The sequence below is a fragment of the Oncorhynchus mykiss genome, chromosome 26 (assembly GCF_057628025.1).
Source record: "Oncorhynchus mykiss isolate SJ-2025 chromosome 26, ASM5762802v1, whole genome shotgun sequence".
Lineage (NCBI taxonomy): Eukaryota > Metazoa > Chordata > Actinopteri > Salmoniformes > Salmonidae > Oncorhynchus > Oncorhynchus mykiss.
In genome coordinates, this window is record NC_143047.1 from 1,747,908 (window position 1) to 1,768,343 (window position 20,436).

Here is a 20,436-nt window from a genome sequence, read left to right on the forward strand (position 1 = left end):
GAGCACGTAGGCCTACAAACCTGACTCAGTTACACCAGCTCTGTCAGGAGGAATGGGCAAAAATTCACCCAACTTATTGTGGGAAGCTTGTGGAAGGCTTCCTGAAACAGGTTAAACAAATGAAAGGCAATGCTGCAAATATTAATTGAGCGTATGTAAACTTCTGACCCACTGGGAATGTGATGAAAGAAATAAAAGTTGAAATAAATCATTCTCTCTACTATTATTCTGACATTGCACATTCTTAAAATGAATTGGTGATCCTAACTGACCTAAGACAGGGAATTTTTTACAAGGATTAAATGTCAGGAATTGTGAATAACTGAGTTTAAATGTATTTGGCTAAGGTGTATGTAAACTTCCGACTTCAACTGTATGTTACTCTGTGTGGTCAGGGAGGTGAGGGAAGAACTATGACTAAAAAGGGCAAAAGAGCGAGAACCAAAAAGTCAGGTTGACCCACAACATTTTTCACAGAAGACACTACTGGACTTGTGGGCCTTTAATAAGGTTTGACCCAATATTCTTAATGTACTTTAGTCCCAAAGCTCTCCTGGCCAAGTCAATAATTTTGATAAGCATGAAGGATAATGCCACAAAGTTACAAGTTACAAGCTGAACTGAATTAGTTTCAAAAAGCCTCTCTGGAATTTGTTCCAGTGTCAAATGTTGGAAAATTGGATATCAATGAATCTAAAACTTGTTCACACTAGTGCTCTTCAGAGAATGTATATCTGTATGTTCTTTTGAGATGTAGAAGTACTAAGGAAAGTTTGGATTCATTTTTCAAATTACTCTGAGTAATCAGAGTGCATTAAACCCCAGAAAATCTAACACAAGCAAATGCCAGTATTTTGTGGTCCACACTATGTTCCCTCAGCCCTATGTTCCCTCAGCTCTATGTTCCCTAAACCTATGTTCCCTCAGCCCTTGGAGTCATTAAAACTCGTTTTTAAACCACTCCACACATTACTTGTTAACAAACTATAGTTTTGGCATCAGTACTCACTAAACAAATTTCTATCAAAATGAGCAAAAATGCTTATTGTTATAAGGTTACAAAATGCTGATTATTTTAGCTCCTACATATGTAAGGGTACATATGGGACCTACTGCACATATTCAATCCCTATCATCTTGACCTTTTGTCAATATTTCAGCAGCCCGAATTGCATTTTCTGAGATGTTTTATCTCAGCAACAACTCAAGTAATTTTTATAATGATTGGCTTAAATACACTGTATGTAAAATGATATGACCTATGACCAACTGAAATATTGAACCACACATTTAAAGTAATTTATCTACTACTACTTCGATCCAATTTGGCATAAATAAGCAAGGCCATTGGACCGACAAAGAATTTCAAAAGAATAATGTCCTTGTATATTTCAGGTAATGACCTGGCCTGACCATCACGCTTTTTGAAATATGATGTGTTACAATAAACATGCATCTGTTATTGATGGTCCTTATTTATTTAATCATGCAACAGTTGATCAACTCACCACCCTTACAAAAATGTATTTGTTGCTGCAAACTTCCTGCAAATTTGCCACAAAATTTTGCCAGAAGTTTGCAAATGTTTGCCACTAGTGGGGAATCTGTGGCAAACCTTTGGCAATAATAATATGTATTGCCACTAGTGGCAAACAGTTTACCAGAAGCCGTTTCAAGACCAGTAAACATTGACAACCAATCATGGGATTTAAAAAATCTGTTGAAAAATGGAAACCAATCTATATAGCTAGCTACCTACCAAAGTTGCCCGGTGAGAGTCTAACTTATTTATTAAGCTTCCTAAAATAACAATGTTAGCTAATTGATGCTTAGTTACCAATGTCATGTTTTATGAGCCTTGTTTGAGTGAAACACATTTTGTTGATACCAGTTTCAATCTGTCAACAATATTGACTGGCTACCGCTTTGCTAGCTAACTTTAGCTATCATGTTTTTTACAATTCATGTGATAGCTAGCTAGCTAACTAATGGTTTGCCGAAACACTATTTAGGTGAATAAAGTGTGTTGCTATCTATTAATATCAATATGCATGTAAATATTCTAGTGTCACTGTTCAGTAGCATGTTAGCTAGCACAACAGCTAAAGTTGCAATAATATAAGCTGACTTGACATCAAATCAAAACTTCACTTTTGCAGATGGATACCCTTCCCCTACCCGTGGTGTTGGAAGAGGCTGTATTGGAAGGAGGATGCATCAACACTTTGGAAAGATGTTTGTGGTGCAATAACTCATAACCCCTCTCTTGAGTGACAAATGAGTGTATCATCTTGAAGCTTGATAAGATACATGTATTATTCTCAAAAATGTAGCCCATAGAATCTTTCTTTGTAACAATTAGATATTTTATTGCTTTAAACTAGTATCTAGCTCATCTTGATCACGTACAGTTCCTTCTCTCCTTCTAGAAGCAATCAGTTACAAGGCAAAAAGACAGATTGAGGCCTTCAATCAATCTGAGGACAGAGAAATATGTGCTCATCTGGAAAGGATCTTGCATATGTAGCTTTGAGATGTAAATTAACAATAATTCATTTTGGATAACTCAATTTGATGTTGCTTTTCCTACACCCAAGCCTTACACACCTGCATCAGGAAAAAGAGACAACTACTAGACATCTGTCTTTAATGATGCAGTCCCCAGTCTAGATTTAATATCATAATTAGTTGATTAGTTTGAATCAATTGTACTGAGGCTTGGCTGGAGAAACATCTTGTATAATTTGGCTCTCTAGGAACAGTTGTCCACACATGCAAAGGGAGATTTAGTAGGGCTAAGTCCCAGCTTATGCTAGCTACATTGTTTGTTTATATAGCATTTATACAAGGCAGAAACATTATTTCCTTCATGAGAAATATATACAATGTCAGTTTCCGTGAGAAGCATAGCAACATCAAGGCAACTTTGTAACAGCTGACTATTTAGTATATTTAGTACATTTAGTATGTTTAGTTTAGTTTTATTTGTGAGACGCAAGTTAATTTAAAGTTATATGTCATTTGGTTTATGTAGATACAACATTTAAATGTTGTTAACCAAAAGTAACCAAAAAAACAGATCTAATTTGCATATTCAAACTTTGCAGCAAACAGTAGAAAGTTCACCACAAGTTTCACAGAATTCTTTGCCCGAACTCGCCGCAACAGTTTGCCACAAAACTAATTTTCATGCATGAGCTTGCCACAAATTTGCAGCGAATTGGCCAATGGTTTGGCAGAAGCCTGTTTTTTTGTTAAGGGCAAAATACCTGTGTACATCATGGGTGTGAAGAATATATGCTGTGAAATATTTCTTATCACATAACATCAAGTTTTTATCTATATTGGCCTTCTCTTCCATTTCACCCCCCCTCTTAAACAGGGGTACATTCTGTGTAATCTCTTGTGGACAGACTATGTAAACATAAATGATACAGTAGATCTGTCATGATACAATGGGATGCGTGAGATAATGAGTAGCATTAGTTCCGGAGCTTTGGACCAATCACTATTTTGCAGATGATAGCATCTTTTGAATTTCGTAAGGGGAGGGAATTTTGGCCTATAGACTTGCCCGTTACTTTCAAAGAGAGTGGGTGGAGCTCTTCATTCTGGTTCCGATCCTTTTTCTATCTATTCTCTTAACACATATGGACCCAGAACTTAATCGAGCATCTGACAAAGTATGCAATACTTTAGTTATGGGTTAAGCAAGATTACATTCTGTGCAGACCCAAAAATACTCAATATTGAGAGAATTTCAAAAATGTTTCTTCCTCTCATTTGGGTTGCTGATCTCGTTTAGAAGATACAACTGAGGGAACATAGAACTGAGGTAACATAGAGCTGAGGGGACATAGGACTGAGCGGAACATTGGGCTGATGGAACATGGGGCTGAGGGAACATAGACATGGTCCCAGTATGTTTGCATTAACATTTAGCACTACCAGAAGAACTGCCAACCCATTGCTGCTCATCATGATCCCGTGCTTGCTTCATGTTCAATCCCAGGTCTGACTTACTGCTAGTTTCCCCTAGATGCAGATCTAGAATCTTCTTCCCTTCCCTTAATCCTAACCCCAATCCTTACCATTAATGAGGAAAATGCAAAACTGACCCTAAGACTAGCGTCTAGATGCAAGCACCTCTTTCTTTGGATGAGATCACCAACAGTTTTTACTTTCTCTTTATTGCTTTTAACCGTCCACCGGGGTTTCATTGACCTCATCCACCGGTCCTGCGTTGCTAGGTTCCTCAGGGCTCCACCAGTGTTTAAGGTGGGTGTTGAGCCGCTCCAGGATGTCGCTGGTGTGGTTGATGACTAGGGCCAACCAGGCCAGCCCGAAGAAGATCCAGGAAGCCATGAGGATGCTGTACCACTCTGGATAGTACTGGTCGGGATTACTGTCTATAGAACCGAGCAGAAAATGTGAACAAAATATTCAGCAACTCTTGGAAGACAATATAGATTGACTTGACAGACACTTTGTGTTTATTATTAAAACCAAAGTGTTTCAGCCTATAGCCTTCACCAGGGCATAAGGGGAGAAGCAGCACAAATATCAAATCAAATCAAATCAGAAATCAAATCAAATAAAATTGTATTTGTCACATACACATGGTTAGCAGATGTTAATGCGAGTGTAGCGAAATGCTTGTGCTTCTAGTTCCGACAATGCAGTAATAACCAACGAGTAATCTAGCTAACAATTCCAAAACTACTACCTTTACAAGTGTAAAGGGATAAAGAATATGTACATAAAGATATATGAATGAGTGATGGTACAGAGCGGCATAGGCAAGATGCAGTAGATGGTATCGAGTACAGTATATACATATGAGATGAGTATGTAAACAAAGTGGCATAGTTTAAAGTGGCTAGTGATACATGTATTGCATAAAGATGCAGTAGATGATATAGAGTACAGTATATACGTATACATATGAGATAAATAATGTAGGGTATGTAAACATTATATTAAGTAGCATTGTTTAAAGTGGCTAGTGATATATTTTACATCAATTCCCATCAATTCCCATTATTAAAGTGGCTGGAGTTGAGTCAGTGTGTTGGCAGCAGCCACTCAATGTTAGTGGTGGCTGTTTAACAGTCTGATGCCCTTGAGATAGAAGCTGTTTTTCAGTCTCTCGGTCACAGCTTTGATGCACCTGTACTGACCTCGCCTTCTGGATGATAGCGGGGTGAACAGGCAGTGGCTCGGGTGGTTGTTGTCCTTGATGATATTTATGGCCTTCCTGTGACATCGGGTGGTGTAGGTGTCCTGGAGGGCAGGTAGTTTGCCCCCGGTGATGCGTTGTGCAGACCTCACTACCCTCTGGAGAGCCTTACGGTTGTGGGCGGAGCAGCCCGACAGGATGCTCTCGATTGTGCATCTGTAGAAGTTTGTGAGTGCTTTTGGTGACAAGCCAAATTTCTTCAGCCTCCTGAGGTTGAAGAGGCGCTGCTGCGCCTTCTTCACGATGCTGTCTGTGTGGGTGGACCAATTCAGTTTGTCTGTGATGTGTACGCCGAGGAACTTAAAACGTACTACCCTCTCCACTACTGTTCCATCGATGTGGATAGGGGGGTGTTCCCTCTGCTGTTTCCTGAAGTCCACAATCATCTCCTTTGTTTTGTTGACGTTGAGTGTAAAGTTATTTTCCTGACACCACACTCCGAGGGCCCTCACCTCCTCCCTGTAGGCCATCTCGTCGATGTTGTTACCTACCCTCACCACCTGGGGGTGGCCTGTCAGGAAGTCCAGTACCCAGTTGCACAGGGCGGGGTCGAGACCCAGGGTCTCGAGCTTGATGACGAGTTTGGAGGGTACTATGGTGTTAAATGCTGAGCTGTAGTCGATGAACAGCATTCTCACAAAGGTATTCCTCTTGTCCAGATGGGTTAGGGCAGTGTGCAGTGTGGTTGAGATTGCATCATCTGTGGACCTATTTGGGCGGTAAACAAATTGGAGTGGGTCTAGGGTGTCAGGTAGGGTGGAGGTGATATGGTCCTTGACTAGTCTCTCAAAGCACTTCATGATGACGGCCAGCTCTGTCGGCGTCGGAAGTAGTTATCACGGCCTGACCACCGTGATAAGATGGCATCGTAACCTCATTTGTGTGGTATTTGATAACAACTCTACTGAAGTCATTATCAGAGTTTCTGTCATGTGATTAAGCAAGGTAAAGTAAACATTTTTTTTGCCAAAATGTATTTAGGAATTACATAATAAAATGCTAGTTAAATAATAAATACCACGTTTGTCTGTCAATTTCTTTAGGATTCTTTGAAACAAGCATTTAAGTAAACATGTGTGTGCTAGCGCTAGCTCATAAAACACACAAGTAAGCCCACACACGCATGTCAAAAAAATATCAAACAAGTGAAGAACATCTCACATGGAAACATTTCATACGCACATTCCTTCTTTGCCAAGTTAATCCATCCACCTGGCATATCAAGAAAATGATTTAACAGCATGATCATTACACAGGTATTTGTATTCTATGTATTATGGACCCCCATCACTCTTCCTGGGGTCCTGCAAAAAATTAAGACAGTAATATAAACTATATATAAAAACGTATGTGGACACCTGTTTACATTTGTGGATTTGGCTATTACAGCCACACCCGTTGCTGACAGGTTTATAAAATTGAGCACACAGCCATGCAATATCCATGGATAATCATTGGCTGTAGAATGGCCTTACTGAAGAGCTCAGTGACTTTCAACATGGCACCATCATAGGATGCCACCTTTCCAACGAGTCAGTTTGTCTCATTTCTGCCCTGGTAGAGCTGCCCCGGTCAACTGTAAATGCTGTTATTCTGAAGTGGAAACATCTAGGAGCAACAACGTCTCAGCCGCAAAGTGGTAGGCCACACAAGCTCCAGCGAGTGCTGAAGTGCGTATCGCGTAAAAATCGTCTGCCCTAAGTTGCAACACTAACGAGTTCCAAACAGCCTCTGGAAGCAACTTCAGCACAAGAACTGTTCGTCTGGAGCTTCAAGAAATGGGTTTCCATGGCTGAACAGCCGCACACAAGCCTAAGATCACCATGCGAAATGCCAAGCATCAGCTGGAGTGGTGTAAAGCATACCGCAATTGGACTCTGGAGCAGTGGAAATGCGTTCTCTGGAGGGACAAATCTGGGTTTGGCGAATGCCAGGAGAATGCTACCTGCCCCAATCCATAGTGTCAACTGTAAAAGTTTGGTGGAGGAGGAATAATGGTCTAGGTCTGTTTTTCATTGGCTGAGGCTAGGCCCCTTAGTTCCAGTGAAGGGAAATATTTTCCAACTTTGTAGCAACAGTTTGAGGAAGGCCCTTTTCTGTTTCAGCATGACAAATCCCAAATGCACAAAGCGAGATCCATACAGGAACGGTTTGTTGAGATCGATGTGGAAAAACTTGACTGGCCTGCACAGAGCCTTGACATCAACCCCATCGAACACTTTTGGGATGAATTGGAATGCCGACTGCGAGCCAGGCCTAGTCGCCCAACATCAGTACCGACCTCACTAATGGTCTTGTCGCTGAATGGAAGAGAGTCCCTTCAAAAAAACAAAAAAACAGCCTAACCAGCTCTGCTAGTGCTGGTATGATCCAAATCCAAGATGGCAGCATGTCAAGTCGTTTGTCTGTGACTAGTACATTTTAACCTACTAATAACCTATTTATTTATGGTTGAGTAACTTCCTTGTTGTGTAGTGCAAACTATTTTGTTTTTGCTGGTGTAAAGATCACGGGTCTCTCTCAACTCGGAACTTCATTACTTGAAGTTTACCAAAGTAACCCTATCTCTGGCTGAGTTCCTTCTTCATCCGCGGAGTGTCTCGTCCAAGCGGCTCCTTTTTGCTCTTCGCCTAGCTGTCAGTGGCAGCTCAACAATCCCCAACCTGTTCTCTCCATCGACCTCAAGACCCAATCTACTCACACGCGCAAATACTCACATTCAGACTCATACATACACGCTGTCCCTCTCTCCCCGTACCTTCGTTGGCCTCTATTTTTTACATTTGTCAGAGAAAATGACAATTTTCGTGGTATTGCGTTGTGCACTGACTTTACTGAACTCTGGAGAAAACGAACATTGTCGCTGGGTGAGTACATCTGACAATGTGCTCTCCCGTCCATTAGACATTTTGTCTGCAGGAACTCGTTTTTTTTTACTCGGTCCACTCGTCCAAGTGCAGATGTATTTGTGGCATGATGTGAACAGTACGAATTTGCGTCACTACCAAAGTCTAATGGTTTTAAATGACTGTTTTGTATTGTCTGGAAACTCACTTGTAGAATTTGCTTGCATTAGGTCTCTTAAAAAAGAGAAGCCGTGCAAGGTTATTAAACAGAGGTGCTTAGTTATTATTTTTTTGTTGATATCAGGTAACGTTCAACCTAACCCTGGCCCTAATATGCAATGTCTTCAAACCCCCTCTGATTTTAAATCAAGATCTGGTTTTGGTATTTTTCATTTAAATGTACGCAACCTGTTTTCAAAAATTGATGCGGTTAGGATTTGGACTAAATCAACTGATGCTGATGTAATTGTGTTTTCGGAAACATGGCTCAGCAAGCCTGTTTTTGTAAGGATATTTGTACAAGTGGTTACAATGTTTAGCGCACTGATCGAGTTAAGAAAGGTGGGGGTGTGGCTATATATGTAAAAACTCAATTCCCTGTAAGTGTGGCAAAGTCTGAAACTATTTGTAAACATTTGGAGTTTCTTGCTTTGAATGTTCATCATGTTCTGATGCTGATTGGCTTATTTTTAGGCAGTTACGAATCAAGTGTTATTTTCTTCTCAGGAAGGCCAAGTCTGAATAGAAAGTTTTGGAAGGCTATTAAGTATATGTCTGGTAACAGTAATGTTAATGAATTACCATCATGTGTTTTGAAGGACTCTGTTGCTGTATATGACAAAACTGAAATGCTGAATTGTTTCAATGAGCAATCTGTATCATCTGGTAGGCTGTTTGATTCAGTGTCCTCTGTCTCTGTACAACCCTGTGTGGATGAACCAGTGAGAGCTGGTCAAACGTTTAGCTTTTTGCCATTCTCAGTGCAGGTGGTACATAAAGCCCTGAAATCATTATATCAGAGAAAGACTGCAGGTCCTGATCTTTTGGATCCCTGCTTTTTAAATCTGGCAGCTGATTTCATAGCTGAACCACTTACACACTGTATCTGTTCAATCTAACCCTGGAATGTAATGAAATTCTGAAAATCTGGAAATCAGCATTTGTCCTACTACTTTTAAAAGGGGGAGATCCAACTCTTTTAAATAATTATAGGCCAATCTCAAAGCTGTCACCCCTGGTGAAAATACTTGAAACCCTTGTGAGTGAACAGCTAAAATAGTTTTTATTTACTAACTCTATTTTATCAATGTACCAATCAGGCTTCAGGAAGAAGCATAGCACAATTACAGCAGCCATGAAGGTTTTAAATAATATCACTGAAGCCCTTGACAAAAACAGCACTGTGTCTCACTTTTTATTGATCTTTAAGGCTTTTGATACAGGCAGAGATTGTCGAGTGTAGGTCTTTCAGAGCATGCAGTTGCATGGTTTGCTAACTATCTGTCTGATAGAACTCAGTGCAATCAATTTGATGGGCTTATGTCTGTTAAATTGTCTGTCTTTAATGGTGTGCCCCAAGGCTCTGTACTTGGTCCTCTCTTATTCACTATTTATATAAATGATTTAGACAAAAATGTCCAAAATGCGCAACTTAATTTTTATGCTGATGATACTGTTATTTACTGTTGTGCATCATCTCTTACAAAAGCCATACAGAACTTGCAAACTGCTTTTTATACTGTTCAACATACCTTGTGTCAATTGAAGCTTCTCCTCAATACTGACAAAACTAAACTAATGGTGTTTTCTAAAGCAAGAAATAGACCTCTGAACCTTTCTCCTATTACTACCTGTCAGGGCAAGGAGATTGAGGTTGTAACCTCATATACAGTACCTTGCGAAAGTATTCGGCCCCCTTGAACTTTGCGACCTTTTGCCACATTTCAGGCTTCAAACATAAAAATATAAAACTGTATTTTTTTGTGAAGAATCAACAACAAGTGGGACACAATCATGAAGTGTAACGACATTTATTGGATATTTCAAACTTTTTTAACAAATCAAAAACTGAAAAATTGGGCGTGCAAAATTATTCAGCCCCTTTACTTTCAGTGCAGCAAACTCTCTCCAGAAGTTCAGTGAGGATCTCTGAATGATCCAATGTTGACCTAAATGACTAATGATGATAAATACAATCCACCTGTGTGTAATCAAGTCTCCGTATAAATGCACCTGCACTGTGATAGTCTCAGAGGTCCGTTAAAAGCGCAGAGAGCATCATGAAGAACAAGGAACACACCAGGCAGGTCTGAGATACTGTTGTGAAGAAGTTCAAAGCCGGATTTGGATACAAAAATATTTCCCAAGCTTTAAACATCCCAAGGAGCACTGTGCAAGCGATAATATTGAAATGGAAGGAGTATCAGACCACTGCAAATCTACCAAGACCTGGCCGTCCCTCTAAACTTTCAGCTCATACAAGGAGAAGACTGATCAGAGATGCAGCCAAGAGGCCCATGATCACTCTGGATGAACTGCAGAGATCTACAGCTGAGGTGGGAGACTCTGTCCATAGGACAACAATCAGTCGTATATTGCACAAATCTGACCTTTATGGAAGAGTGGCAAGAAGAAAGCCATTTCTTAAAGATATCCATAAAAAGTGTAGTTTAAAGTTTGCCACAAGCCACCTGGGAGACACACCAAACATGTGGAAGAAGGTGCTCTGGTCAGATGAAACCAAAATTGAACTTTTTGGCAACAATGCAAAACGTTATGTTTGGCGTAAAAGCAACACAGCTCATTACCTTGAACACACCATCCCCACTGTCAAACATGGTGGTGGCAGCATCATGGTTTGGGCCTGCTTTTCTTCAGCAGGGACAGGGAAGATGGTTAAAATTGATGGGAAGATGGATGGAGCCAAATACAGGACCATTCTGGAAGAAAACCTGATGGAGTCTGCAAAAGACCTGAGACTGGGACGGAGATTTGTCTTCCAACAAGACAATGATCCAAAACATAAAGCAAAATCTACAATGGAATGGTTCAAAAATAAACATATCCAGGTGTTAGAATGGCCAAGTCAAAGTCCAGACCTGAATCCAATCGAGAATCTGTGGAAAGAACTGAAAACTGCTGTTCACAAATGCTCTCCATCCAACCTCACTGAGCTCGAGCTGTTTTGCAAGGAGGAATGGGAAAAACTTCAGTCTCTCGATGTGCAAAACTGATAGACATACCCCAAGCGACTTACAGCTATAATCGCAGCAAAAGGTGGCGCTACAAAGTATTAACTTAAGGGGGCTGAATAATTTTGCACGCCCAATTTTTCAGTTTTTGATTTGTTAAAAAAGTTTGAAATATCCAATAAATGTCGTTACACTTCATGATTGTGTCCCACTTGTTGTTGATTCTTCACAAAAAAATACAGTTTTATATCTTTATGTTTGAAGCCTGAAATGTGGCAAAAGGTCGCAAAGTTCAAGGGGGCCGAATACTTTCGCAAGGCACTGTAAATATCTTGGAATTTTAATTGATGACGGCCTCTCTTTTAAATCGCATATTCAATAACTTACAAAAAAATTGAAGCTGAAATTTGGATTTTATTTGAGGAATAAGGCCTGTTTTTCTTTTGAAGCCAGAACGAGGCTAGTATCAGCTACATTTATGCCTTTACTAGACTATGGGGATATTTTATATATGAATGCTTCCGTTCAGTGTTTGAGATCAATTGACACCCTTTACCATGGCACATTGAGATTCATTTTAAAACTGCAAAACCCTTACGCACCACTGCACTTTGTATACCAGGGTTAGCTAGCCTTCTCTGGTCACTCTTAGGCTCAGGCACTGGTATACTTTTATTTACAAAGCCATTTTGGGTTTACTACCATTTTATTTGGGCATTTGTATTGTTCAGAAATGTGGTGGGTACTCTCTTCGTTCGCTGGACTTTATCCTGCTAACTGTTCCAAATGTCTGAACTGAATTTGGTAAAAGGGCTTTTACTGTATTTACTCTGCGCCATCGTCTTGGAATGCCTTACAAAATACTTTTAAACTGGAAGAACTTGTCACGATTGGTATTTTTAAATCACTGATGAATGAGCTTGAGACTGATTCCCTGACCTGTCAATGTTTTAAATTTTGTTATACTCTTTTGAATTCTATGGTTTTTACTAGATTACTTGTAGTTTTTCATGTTGTTTGTATGTAATTGTTGTAATGACTTGGTGCTGCCTATCTTGGCCAGGACCCTCTTGAAAAAGAGATTTTAAATCTCAATGAGCCCTTCCTGATAAAAATAGTGTGAGTATGGTCAGTTAACTTGCGTGCTTGACTGCCGTTGTGAGGTCAGAACGTTTGGATCAACCCTACTCATCAGCCACACTGGACACAGTGTGCTCTCTGAACGTTCTGAATTTACGAATGGACAATTTGACATCATAGTTGCAGTCACCAACGCTCTGGATAACATAACAGCCTAACCAGCTCTGCTAGGGCGGGTAATATTCAGTGAGCTGTTCTCTCATTTGTGTCTGGAGGAACAGTGGGGAGAACAAGTATTTGATACACTGCCTATTTTGCAGGTTTTCCTACTTACAAAGCATGTAGAGGTCTGTAATTTTTTATCATAGGTACACTTCAACTGTGAGAGACGGAATCTAAAACAAAAATCCAGAAAATCACATTGTATGATTTTTAGGTAATTAATTTGCATTTTATTGCATGACATAAGTATTTGATACATCATAAAAGCAGAACTTAATATTTGGTACAGAAACCTTTGTTTGCAACTACAGAGATCATACGTTTCCTGTAGTTCTTGACCAGGTTTGCACACACTGCAGCAGGGATTTTGGCCCACTCCTCCATAAAGACCTTCTCCAGATCCTTCAGTTTTCGGGGCTGTCGCTGGGCAATACGGACTTTCAGCTCCCTCCAAAGATTTTCTATTGGGTTCAGGTCTGGAGGCTGGCTAGGCCACTCCAGGACCTTGAGATGCTTCTTACGGAGCCACTCCTTAGTTGCCCTGGCTGTGTGTTTCGGGTCATTGTCATGCTGGAAGACCCAGCCACGACCCATCTTCAATGCTCTTACTGAAGGAAGAAGGTTGTTGGCCAAGATCTCGCGATACATGGCCCCATCCACCCTCCCCTCAATACGGTGCAGTCGTCCTGTCCCCTTTGCAGAAAAGCATCCCCAAAGAATGATGTTTCCACCTCCATGTTTCACGGTTGGGATGGTGTTCTTGGGGTTGTACTCATCCTTCTTCTTCCTCCAAACACTGTGAATGGAGTTTAGACCAAAAAGCTCTATTTTTGTCTCATCAGACCACATGACCTTCTCCCATTCCTCCTCTGGATCATCCAGATGGTCATTGGCACCCTTTACCATTCAGACGGGCCTGGACATACGCTGGCTTGAGCAGGGGAACCTTGCGTGCACTGCAGGATTTTAATCCATGACGGCGTAGTATGTTACTAATGGTTTTCTTTGAAACTGTGGTCCCAGCTCTCTTCAGGTCATTGACCAGGTCTTGCCGTGTAGTTCTGGGCTGATCCCCTCACCTTCCTCATGATCATTGATGCCCCACAAGGTAAGATCTTGCATGGAGCCCCAGACCGAGGATGATTGACCGTCAACTTGAACTTCTTCCATTTTCTAATAATTGCGCCAACAGTTGTTGCCTTCTCACCAAGCTGCTTGCCTATTGTCCTGTAGCCCATCCCAGCCTTGTGCAGGTCTACAATTTTATCCCTGATGTCCTTACACAGCTCGCTGGTCTTGGCCATTGTGGAGAGGTTGGAGTCTGTTTGATTGAGTGTGTGGACAGGTGTCTTTTATACAGGTAATGAGTTCAAACAGGTGCAGTTAATACAGGTAATGAGTGGAGAACAGGAGGGCTAACTAAACTAACAGGTCTGTGAGAGCCGGAATTCTTACTGGTTGGTAGGTATTCAAATACTTATGTCATGCAATAAAATGCAAATTATTTACTTAAAAATCATACAATTTGATATTCTGGATTTTTGTTTTAGATTCCGTCTCTCACAGTTGAAGTGTACCTATGATAAATTACAGACCTCTACATGCTTTGTAAGTAGGAAAATCTGCAAAATCATCAGTGTACCAAATACTTGTTCTCCCCACTGAAGCTAGCAAGTTAGCTTGGGTGCCTGACTGCTGTTGTTAGTTCAGAACACTCAGATCAACCCTTAAGGAGATGGGTGGTGCTAAAGCTTAAGAGGGTGTTAAACAATGCTGAATGGGTGTAGACAAAGAAGAGCTGTCCAGTAGGTACCAAAACATTCAAAGGTCTTTTTCTCAAAAGTGATATTACAAGTTTATCAATTTTCAAAGCATAATTACTTTCCCATTGTTCCTCACCTGTAATGTATGATATAGCATCTAATATAAAAAACACAATTTCAAAAATTAACTGATTTGAGCCGGTTGGTCACATATTATAATACAATTTAAATAAATAAATACATTTTACAACAGATTTCACAATACAGTAAGTGTGTGCCCTCTGGCCAATACTCTACTACAACACACAATCAGGTGTACGTGTGTGTATAGTTTGCATGGGTGTGTTTGCACCTGTGTGTGTGACACTTCACAGTTCTAACTGTTCCATAAGGTGTATTTTTATCAGTTTTTTAAAAATCAGATTTTACTGCTTGAGTGAGTTACTTTATGTACAATAGAGTTCCATGTAGCCATGTCTCTGTGTAGTACTCTGTGCATCCCATAGTCTGTTCTGGAATTTGGGAGATTGAAGAGACCCCCTGCTGCAAGTCTTGTTGGGTATGATGGGTGTGTGCTAGTATTTTAAACATACAGCTAGGTGCGTTCAACATGTTAATACTTCATACAAAAACAAGTAGTGATGAAGTCAATCTGTCCTCTACTTTAAGCCATGAGTGATTGACATGTATATTATTAATGTTAACTCTACCTGTATATTTAAGGGACAGCTATGCTTGTAATTTTCCTAAGTCCCTCTTTGTGGCACCTGACCACACGACTTGGCATCAGTCCAGATGCGACAAAACTAGGGCCTGTAGGACCTGCCTTGATGACATTGCTGTTAAGAATGAAGAGCAGCGCTTTATCATGGACAAACCTCTCCCCATCTTAGCTACTGTTGCATCAATATGTTTGAGTATAACAATTTACAATCCAGGGTTACTCCAAGTAGTTTAGTCTCCTAAACTTGTTCAATTTCCACCTTATTAATTACACGATTTAGTTGGGGTTTAGGGTTTAGTGAATGATTTGTCCCAAATGAAATGCTTTTAGTTTTTTAAATATTTAGGACTGACTTATTTCTTGCCACTCATTCTGAAACTGACTACAGGTCATTGTTAAGTGTTGCAGTGATTTTACTCGTTGTAGTAGCTGACGTGTATAATGTTGAGTCATCCACAGTCAAAAGGTTGGACACACCTACTCATTCAAGGTTTTCATTTATTTCATCAAAACTATGAAATAACACATATGGAATCATGTAGTAACCAAAAAAAGAGTTAAATGAATCAATATCTATTTTGTATTTGAGATTATTCAAAGTAGCCAACCTTTGCCTTGATGACAGCTTTGGACACTCTTGGCATTTTCTCAACCAGCTTCACCTGGAATGCTTTTCCAACAGTCTTGAAGGAGTTCCTACATATATGCTGAGCACTTGGCTGCTTTTCTTTCACTCTGCAGTCCAACTCATCCCAAACCATCTCAATTGGGTTTGTCACTCGTTTTGCCCATTTAATGTTAAATTGAACAGTAACTGAATGCCTCGATGCCTGTCTGCCTGCTTTATATAGCAAGCCACAGTCACATGACTCACTGTCTGTAGGAGCAATCCATTTTCGTGAACCAAATAAACTGTCCGGTGAGTGTATACAGTATGTATGTACACTACCTGGATTTCTGCATAAATTGGTCATACAATTTGATCGGATCTTCATCTAAGTCATAACAATAAACAAATACTTTCTGCTTAAACTAATAACACACAAACATTTATACATTTTCATGTCTTTATTGAACACTGTGTAAACATTCACAGTGCATGGTGGGAAAAGTATGTGAACCCTTGGATTTAATAACTGGTTGACACTCCTTTGACAGCAATAACCTTAACAAATTGTTTTCTGTAGTTGCGGATCAGACCTGCACAACAGTCAGGAGGAATTTTGGACCATTCCCCTTTACAAAACTGTTTCAGTTCAGCAATATTCTTGGGATGTATGGTGTGAACTGCTCGAGGTCATGCAACAGCATCTCAATCGGGTTGAGGTCAGGACTCTGACTGTGCCACTCCAGAAGGCGTATTGTCTTCTGTTGAAGCCATTCTGTTGTTGATTTACTTCTTGGGTCATTGTCCTGTTGCATCACCCAACTTCTGGGGGATTTCCTGTTCAGCTTCAATTGGCAGACAGCCTCACATTCTCCTGCAAAATGTCTTGATAAACCTGGAAATTCATTTTTTCCGTCAATGATAGCAAGCTGTCCAGGCCCTGAGGTAGCAAAGCAGCCCAAAACCATGATAGTCCGTCCACCATAGTTTACAGTTGAGATGAGGTTTTGATGTTGGTGTGCTGTGTCTTTATTTGTCCGCACATAATGTTGTGTGTTCCTTCCAAACAACACAACTTTAGTTTCATCTGTCCACAGAACATTTTGTCAGTAGCGCTGTGTAACATCCAGGTGCTCTTTTGTGAACTTCAGATGTGCAGCAATGTTTTTTTGGACAGCAGTGGCTTCTGAACACTATTCTTGTTTAGTGTTTTACATATCGTAGACTTTTTTATTTATTTATTTTAGCTTTATTTAACCAGGTAGGCTAGTTGAGAACAAGTTCTCATTTACAATTGCGACCTGGCCAAGATAAAGCAAAGCAGTTCGACAGATACAACGACACAGAGTTACACATGGAGTAAAACAAACATACAGTCAATAATACAGTATAAATAAGTCTATATACAATTTGAGCAAATGAGGTGAGAAGGGAGGTAAAGGCAAAAAAGGCCATGGTGGCAAGGTAAATACAATATAGCAAGTAAAACACTGGAATGGTAGTTTTGCAATGGAAGAATGTGCAAAGTAGAAATAAAAATAATGGGGTGCAAAGGAGCAAAATAAATAAATAAATTAAATACAGTTGGGAAAGAGGTAGTTGTTTGGGCTAAATTATAGGTGGGCTATGTACAGGTGCAGTAATCTGTGAGCTGCTCTGACAGTTGGTGCTTAAAGCTAGTGAGGGAGATAAGTGTTTCCAGTTTCAGAGATTTTTCTAGTTCGTTCCAGTCATTGGCAGCAGAGAACTGGAAAGAGTGGCAGCCAAAGAAATAATTGGTTTTGGGGGTGACTAGAGAGATATACCTGCTGGAGCGTGTGCTACAGGTGGGAGATGCTATGGTGACCAGCGAGCTGAGAAGGGGGACTTTACCTAGCAGGGTCTTGTAGATGACATGGAGCCAGTGGGTTTGGCGACGAGTATGAAGCGAGGGCCAGCCAACGAGAGCGTACAGGTCGCAATGGTGGGTAGTATATGGGGCTTTGGTGACAAAACGGATTGCACTGTGATAGACTGCATCCAATTTGTTGAGTAGGGTATTGGAGGCTATTTTGTAAATGACATCGCCAAAGTCGAGGATTGGTAGGATGGTCAGTTTTACAAGGGTATGTTTGGCAGCATGAGTGAAGGATGCTTTGTTGCAAAATAGGAAGCCAATTCTAGATTTAACTTTGGATTGGAGATGTTTGATATGGGTCTGGAAGGAGAGTTTACAGTCTAACCAGACACCTAAGTATTTGTAGTTGTCCACGTATTCTAAGTCAGAGCCTTCCAGAGTAGTGATGTTGGACAGGCAGGTAGGTGCAGGTAGCGATCGGTTGAAGAGCATGCTTTTAGTTTTACTTGTATTTAAGAGCAATTGGAGGCCACGGAAGGAGAGTTGTATGGCATTGAAGCTTGCCTGGAGGGTTGTTAACACAGTGTCCAAAGAAGGGCCGGAAGTATACAGAATGGTGTCGTCTGCGTAGAGGTGGATCAGAGACTCACCAGCAGCAAGAGCGACGTCATTGATGTATACAGAGAAGAGAGTCGGTCCAAGAATTGAACCCTGTGGCACCCCCATAGAGATTGCCAGAGGTCCGGACAACAGACCCTCCAATTTGACACACTGAACTCTATCAGAGAAGTAGTTGGTGAACCAGGCGAGGCAATCATTTGAGAAACCAAGGCTGTTGAGCCGATGAGGATGTGGTGATTGACAGAGTCGAAAGCCTTGGCCAGATCAATGAATACGGCTGCACAGTAATGTTTCTTATCGATGGCGGTTAAGATATCGTTTAGGACCTTGAGTGTGGCTGAGGTGCACCCATGACCAGCTCTGAAACCAGATTGCATAGCAGAGAAGGTATGGTGAGATTCGAAATGGTCGGTAATCTGTTTGTTGACTTGGCTTTCGAAGACCTTAGAAAGGCATGGTAGGATAGATATAGGTCTGTAGCAGTTTGGGTCAAGAGTGTCACCCCCTTTGAAAATGGGGATGACCGCAGCTGCTTTCCAATCTTTGGGAATCTCAGACGACACGAAAGAGAGGTTGAACAGGCTAGTAATAGGGGTGGCAACAATTTCGGCAGATAATTTTAGAAAGAAAGGGTCCAGATTGTCTAGCCTGGCTGATTTGTAGGGGTCCAGATTTTGCAGCTCTTTCAGAACATCAGCTGAATGGATTTGGGAGAAGGAGAAATGGGGAAGGCTTGGGCAAGTTGCTGTTGGGGGTGCAGTGCTGTTGACAGGGGTAGGAGTAGCCAGGCGGAAAGCATGGCCAGCCGTAGAAAAATGCTTATTGAAATTCTCAACTATGGTGGATTTATCAGTGGTGACAGTGTTTCCTATCTTCAGTGCAGTGGGCAGCTGGGAGGAGGTGTTCTTATTCTCCATGGACTTTACAGTGTCCCAGAACTTTTTTGAGTTAGTGTTGCAAGAAGCAAATTTCTGCTTGAAAAAGCTAGCCTTGGCTTTTCTAACTGCCTGTGTATAATGGTTTCTAGCTTCCCTGAACAGCTGCATATCACGGGGGCTGTTCGATGCTAATGCAGAACGCCATAGGATGTTTTTGTGTTGGTTAAGGGCAGTCAGGTCTGGGGAGAACCAAGGGCTATATCTGTTCCTGGTTCTAAATTGCTTGAATGGGGCATGTTTATTTAAGATGGTTAGGAAGGCATTTAAAAAAAATATCCAGGCATCCTCTACTGACGGGATGAGGTCAACATCCTTCCAGGATACCCCGGCCAGGTCGATTAGAAAGGCCTGCTCGCTGAAGTGTTTCAGGGAGTGTTTTACAGTGATGAGAGGAGGTCGTTTGACCGCTGACCCATTACGGATGCAGGCAATGAGGCAGTGATCGCTGAGATCTTGGTTGAAGACAGCAGAGGTGTATTTAGAGGGGAAGTTGGTTAGGATGTCTATGAGGGTGCCGTGTTTAAGGCTTTGGGGAGGTACCTGATAGGTTCATTGATCATTTGTGTGAGATTGAGGGCATCAAGTTTAGATTGTAGGATGGCTGGGGTGTTAAGCATGTTCCAGTTTAGGTCGCCTAGCAGCACGAGCTCTGAAGATAGATGGGGGGCAATCAGTTCACATATGGTGTCCAGAGCACAGCTGGGGGCAGAGGGTCGTCTATAGCAGGCGGCAACGGTGAGAGACTTGTTTTTAGAGAGGTGGATTTTTAAAAGTAGAAGTTCAAATTGTTTGGGTACAGACCTGGATAGTAGGACAGAACTCTGCAGGCTATCTTTGCAGTAGATTGCAACACCGCCCCCTTTGGCCGTTCTATCTTGTCTGAAAATGTTGTAGTTTGGAATTAAAATGTCTGAATGTTTGGTGGTCTTCCTAAGCCAGGATTCAGACACTGCTAGAACATCCGGGTTGGCAGAGTGTGCTAAAGCAGTGAATAAAACAAACTTAGGGAAGAGGCTTCTAATGCTAACATGCATGAAACCAAGGCTATTACGGTTACAGAAGTCGTCAAAAGAGAGCGCCTGGGGAATAGGAGTGGAGCTAGGCACTGCAGGGCCTGGATTCACCTCTACATCGCCAGAGGAACATAGGAGGAGTAGAATAAGGGTGCGGCTAAAAGCAATAAGAATTGGTCGTCTAGAACGTCTGGAACAGAGAGTAAAAGGAGGTTTCTGGGGGCGATAAAATAGCATCAAGGTATAATGTACAGACAAAGGTAAGGTAGGATGTGAATACAGTGGAGGTAAACCTAGGTATTGAGTGATGGAGAGAGATATTGTCTCTAGAAACATAATTGAAACCAGGAGATGT

General features: G+C 41.1%; 1 protein-coding gene across 1 annotated transcript in view; it reads right to left on the reverse strand.

Annotated features, from left to right (window-relative positions):
- Positions 1 to 4,197: 4,197 nt before the first annotated feature.
- kcnk17 (potassium two pore domain channel subfamily K member 17) overlaps positions 4,198 to 20,436 on the reverse strand; it is a 40,118-nt gene continuing 23,879 nt past the window's right edge. The window contains exon 5 of the mRNA XM_021585498.2: positions 4,198 to 4,409. Coding sequence (XP_021441173.2) covers positions 4,198 to 4,409 — 212 coding nt within the window. The remainder of the gene's footprint in view (positions 4,410 to 20,436) is intronic.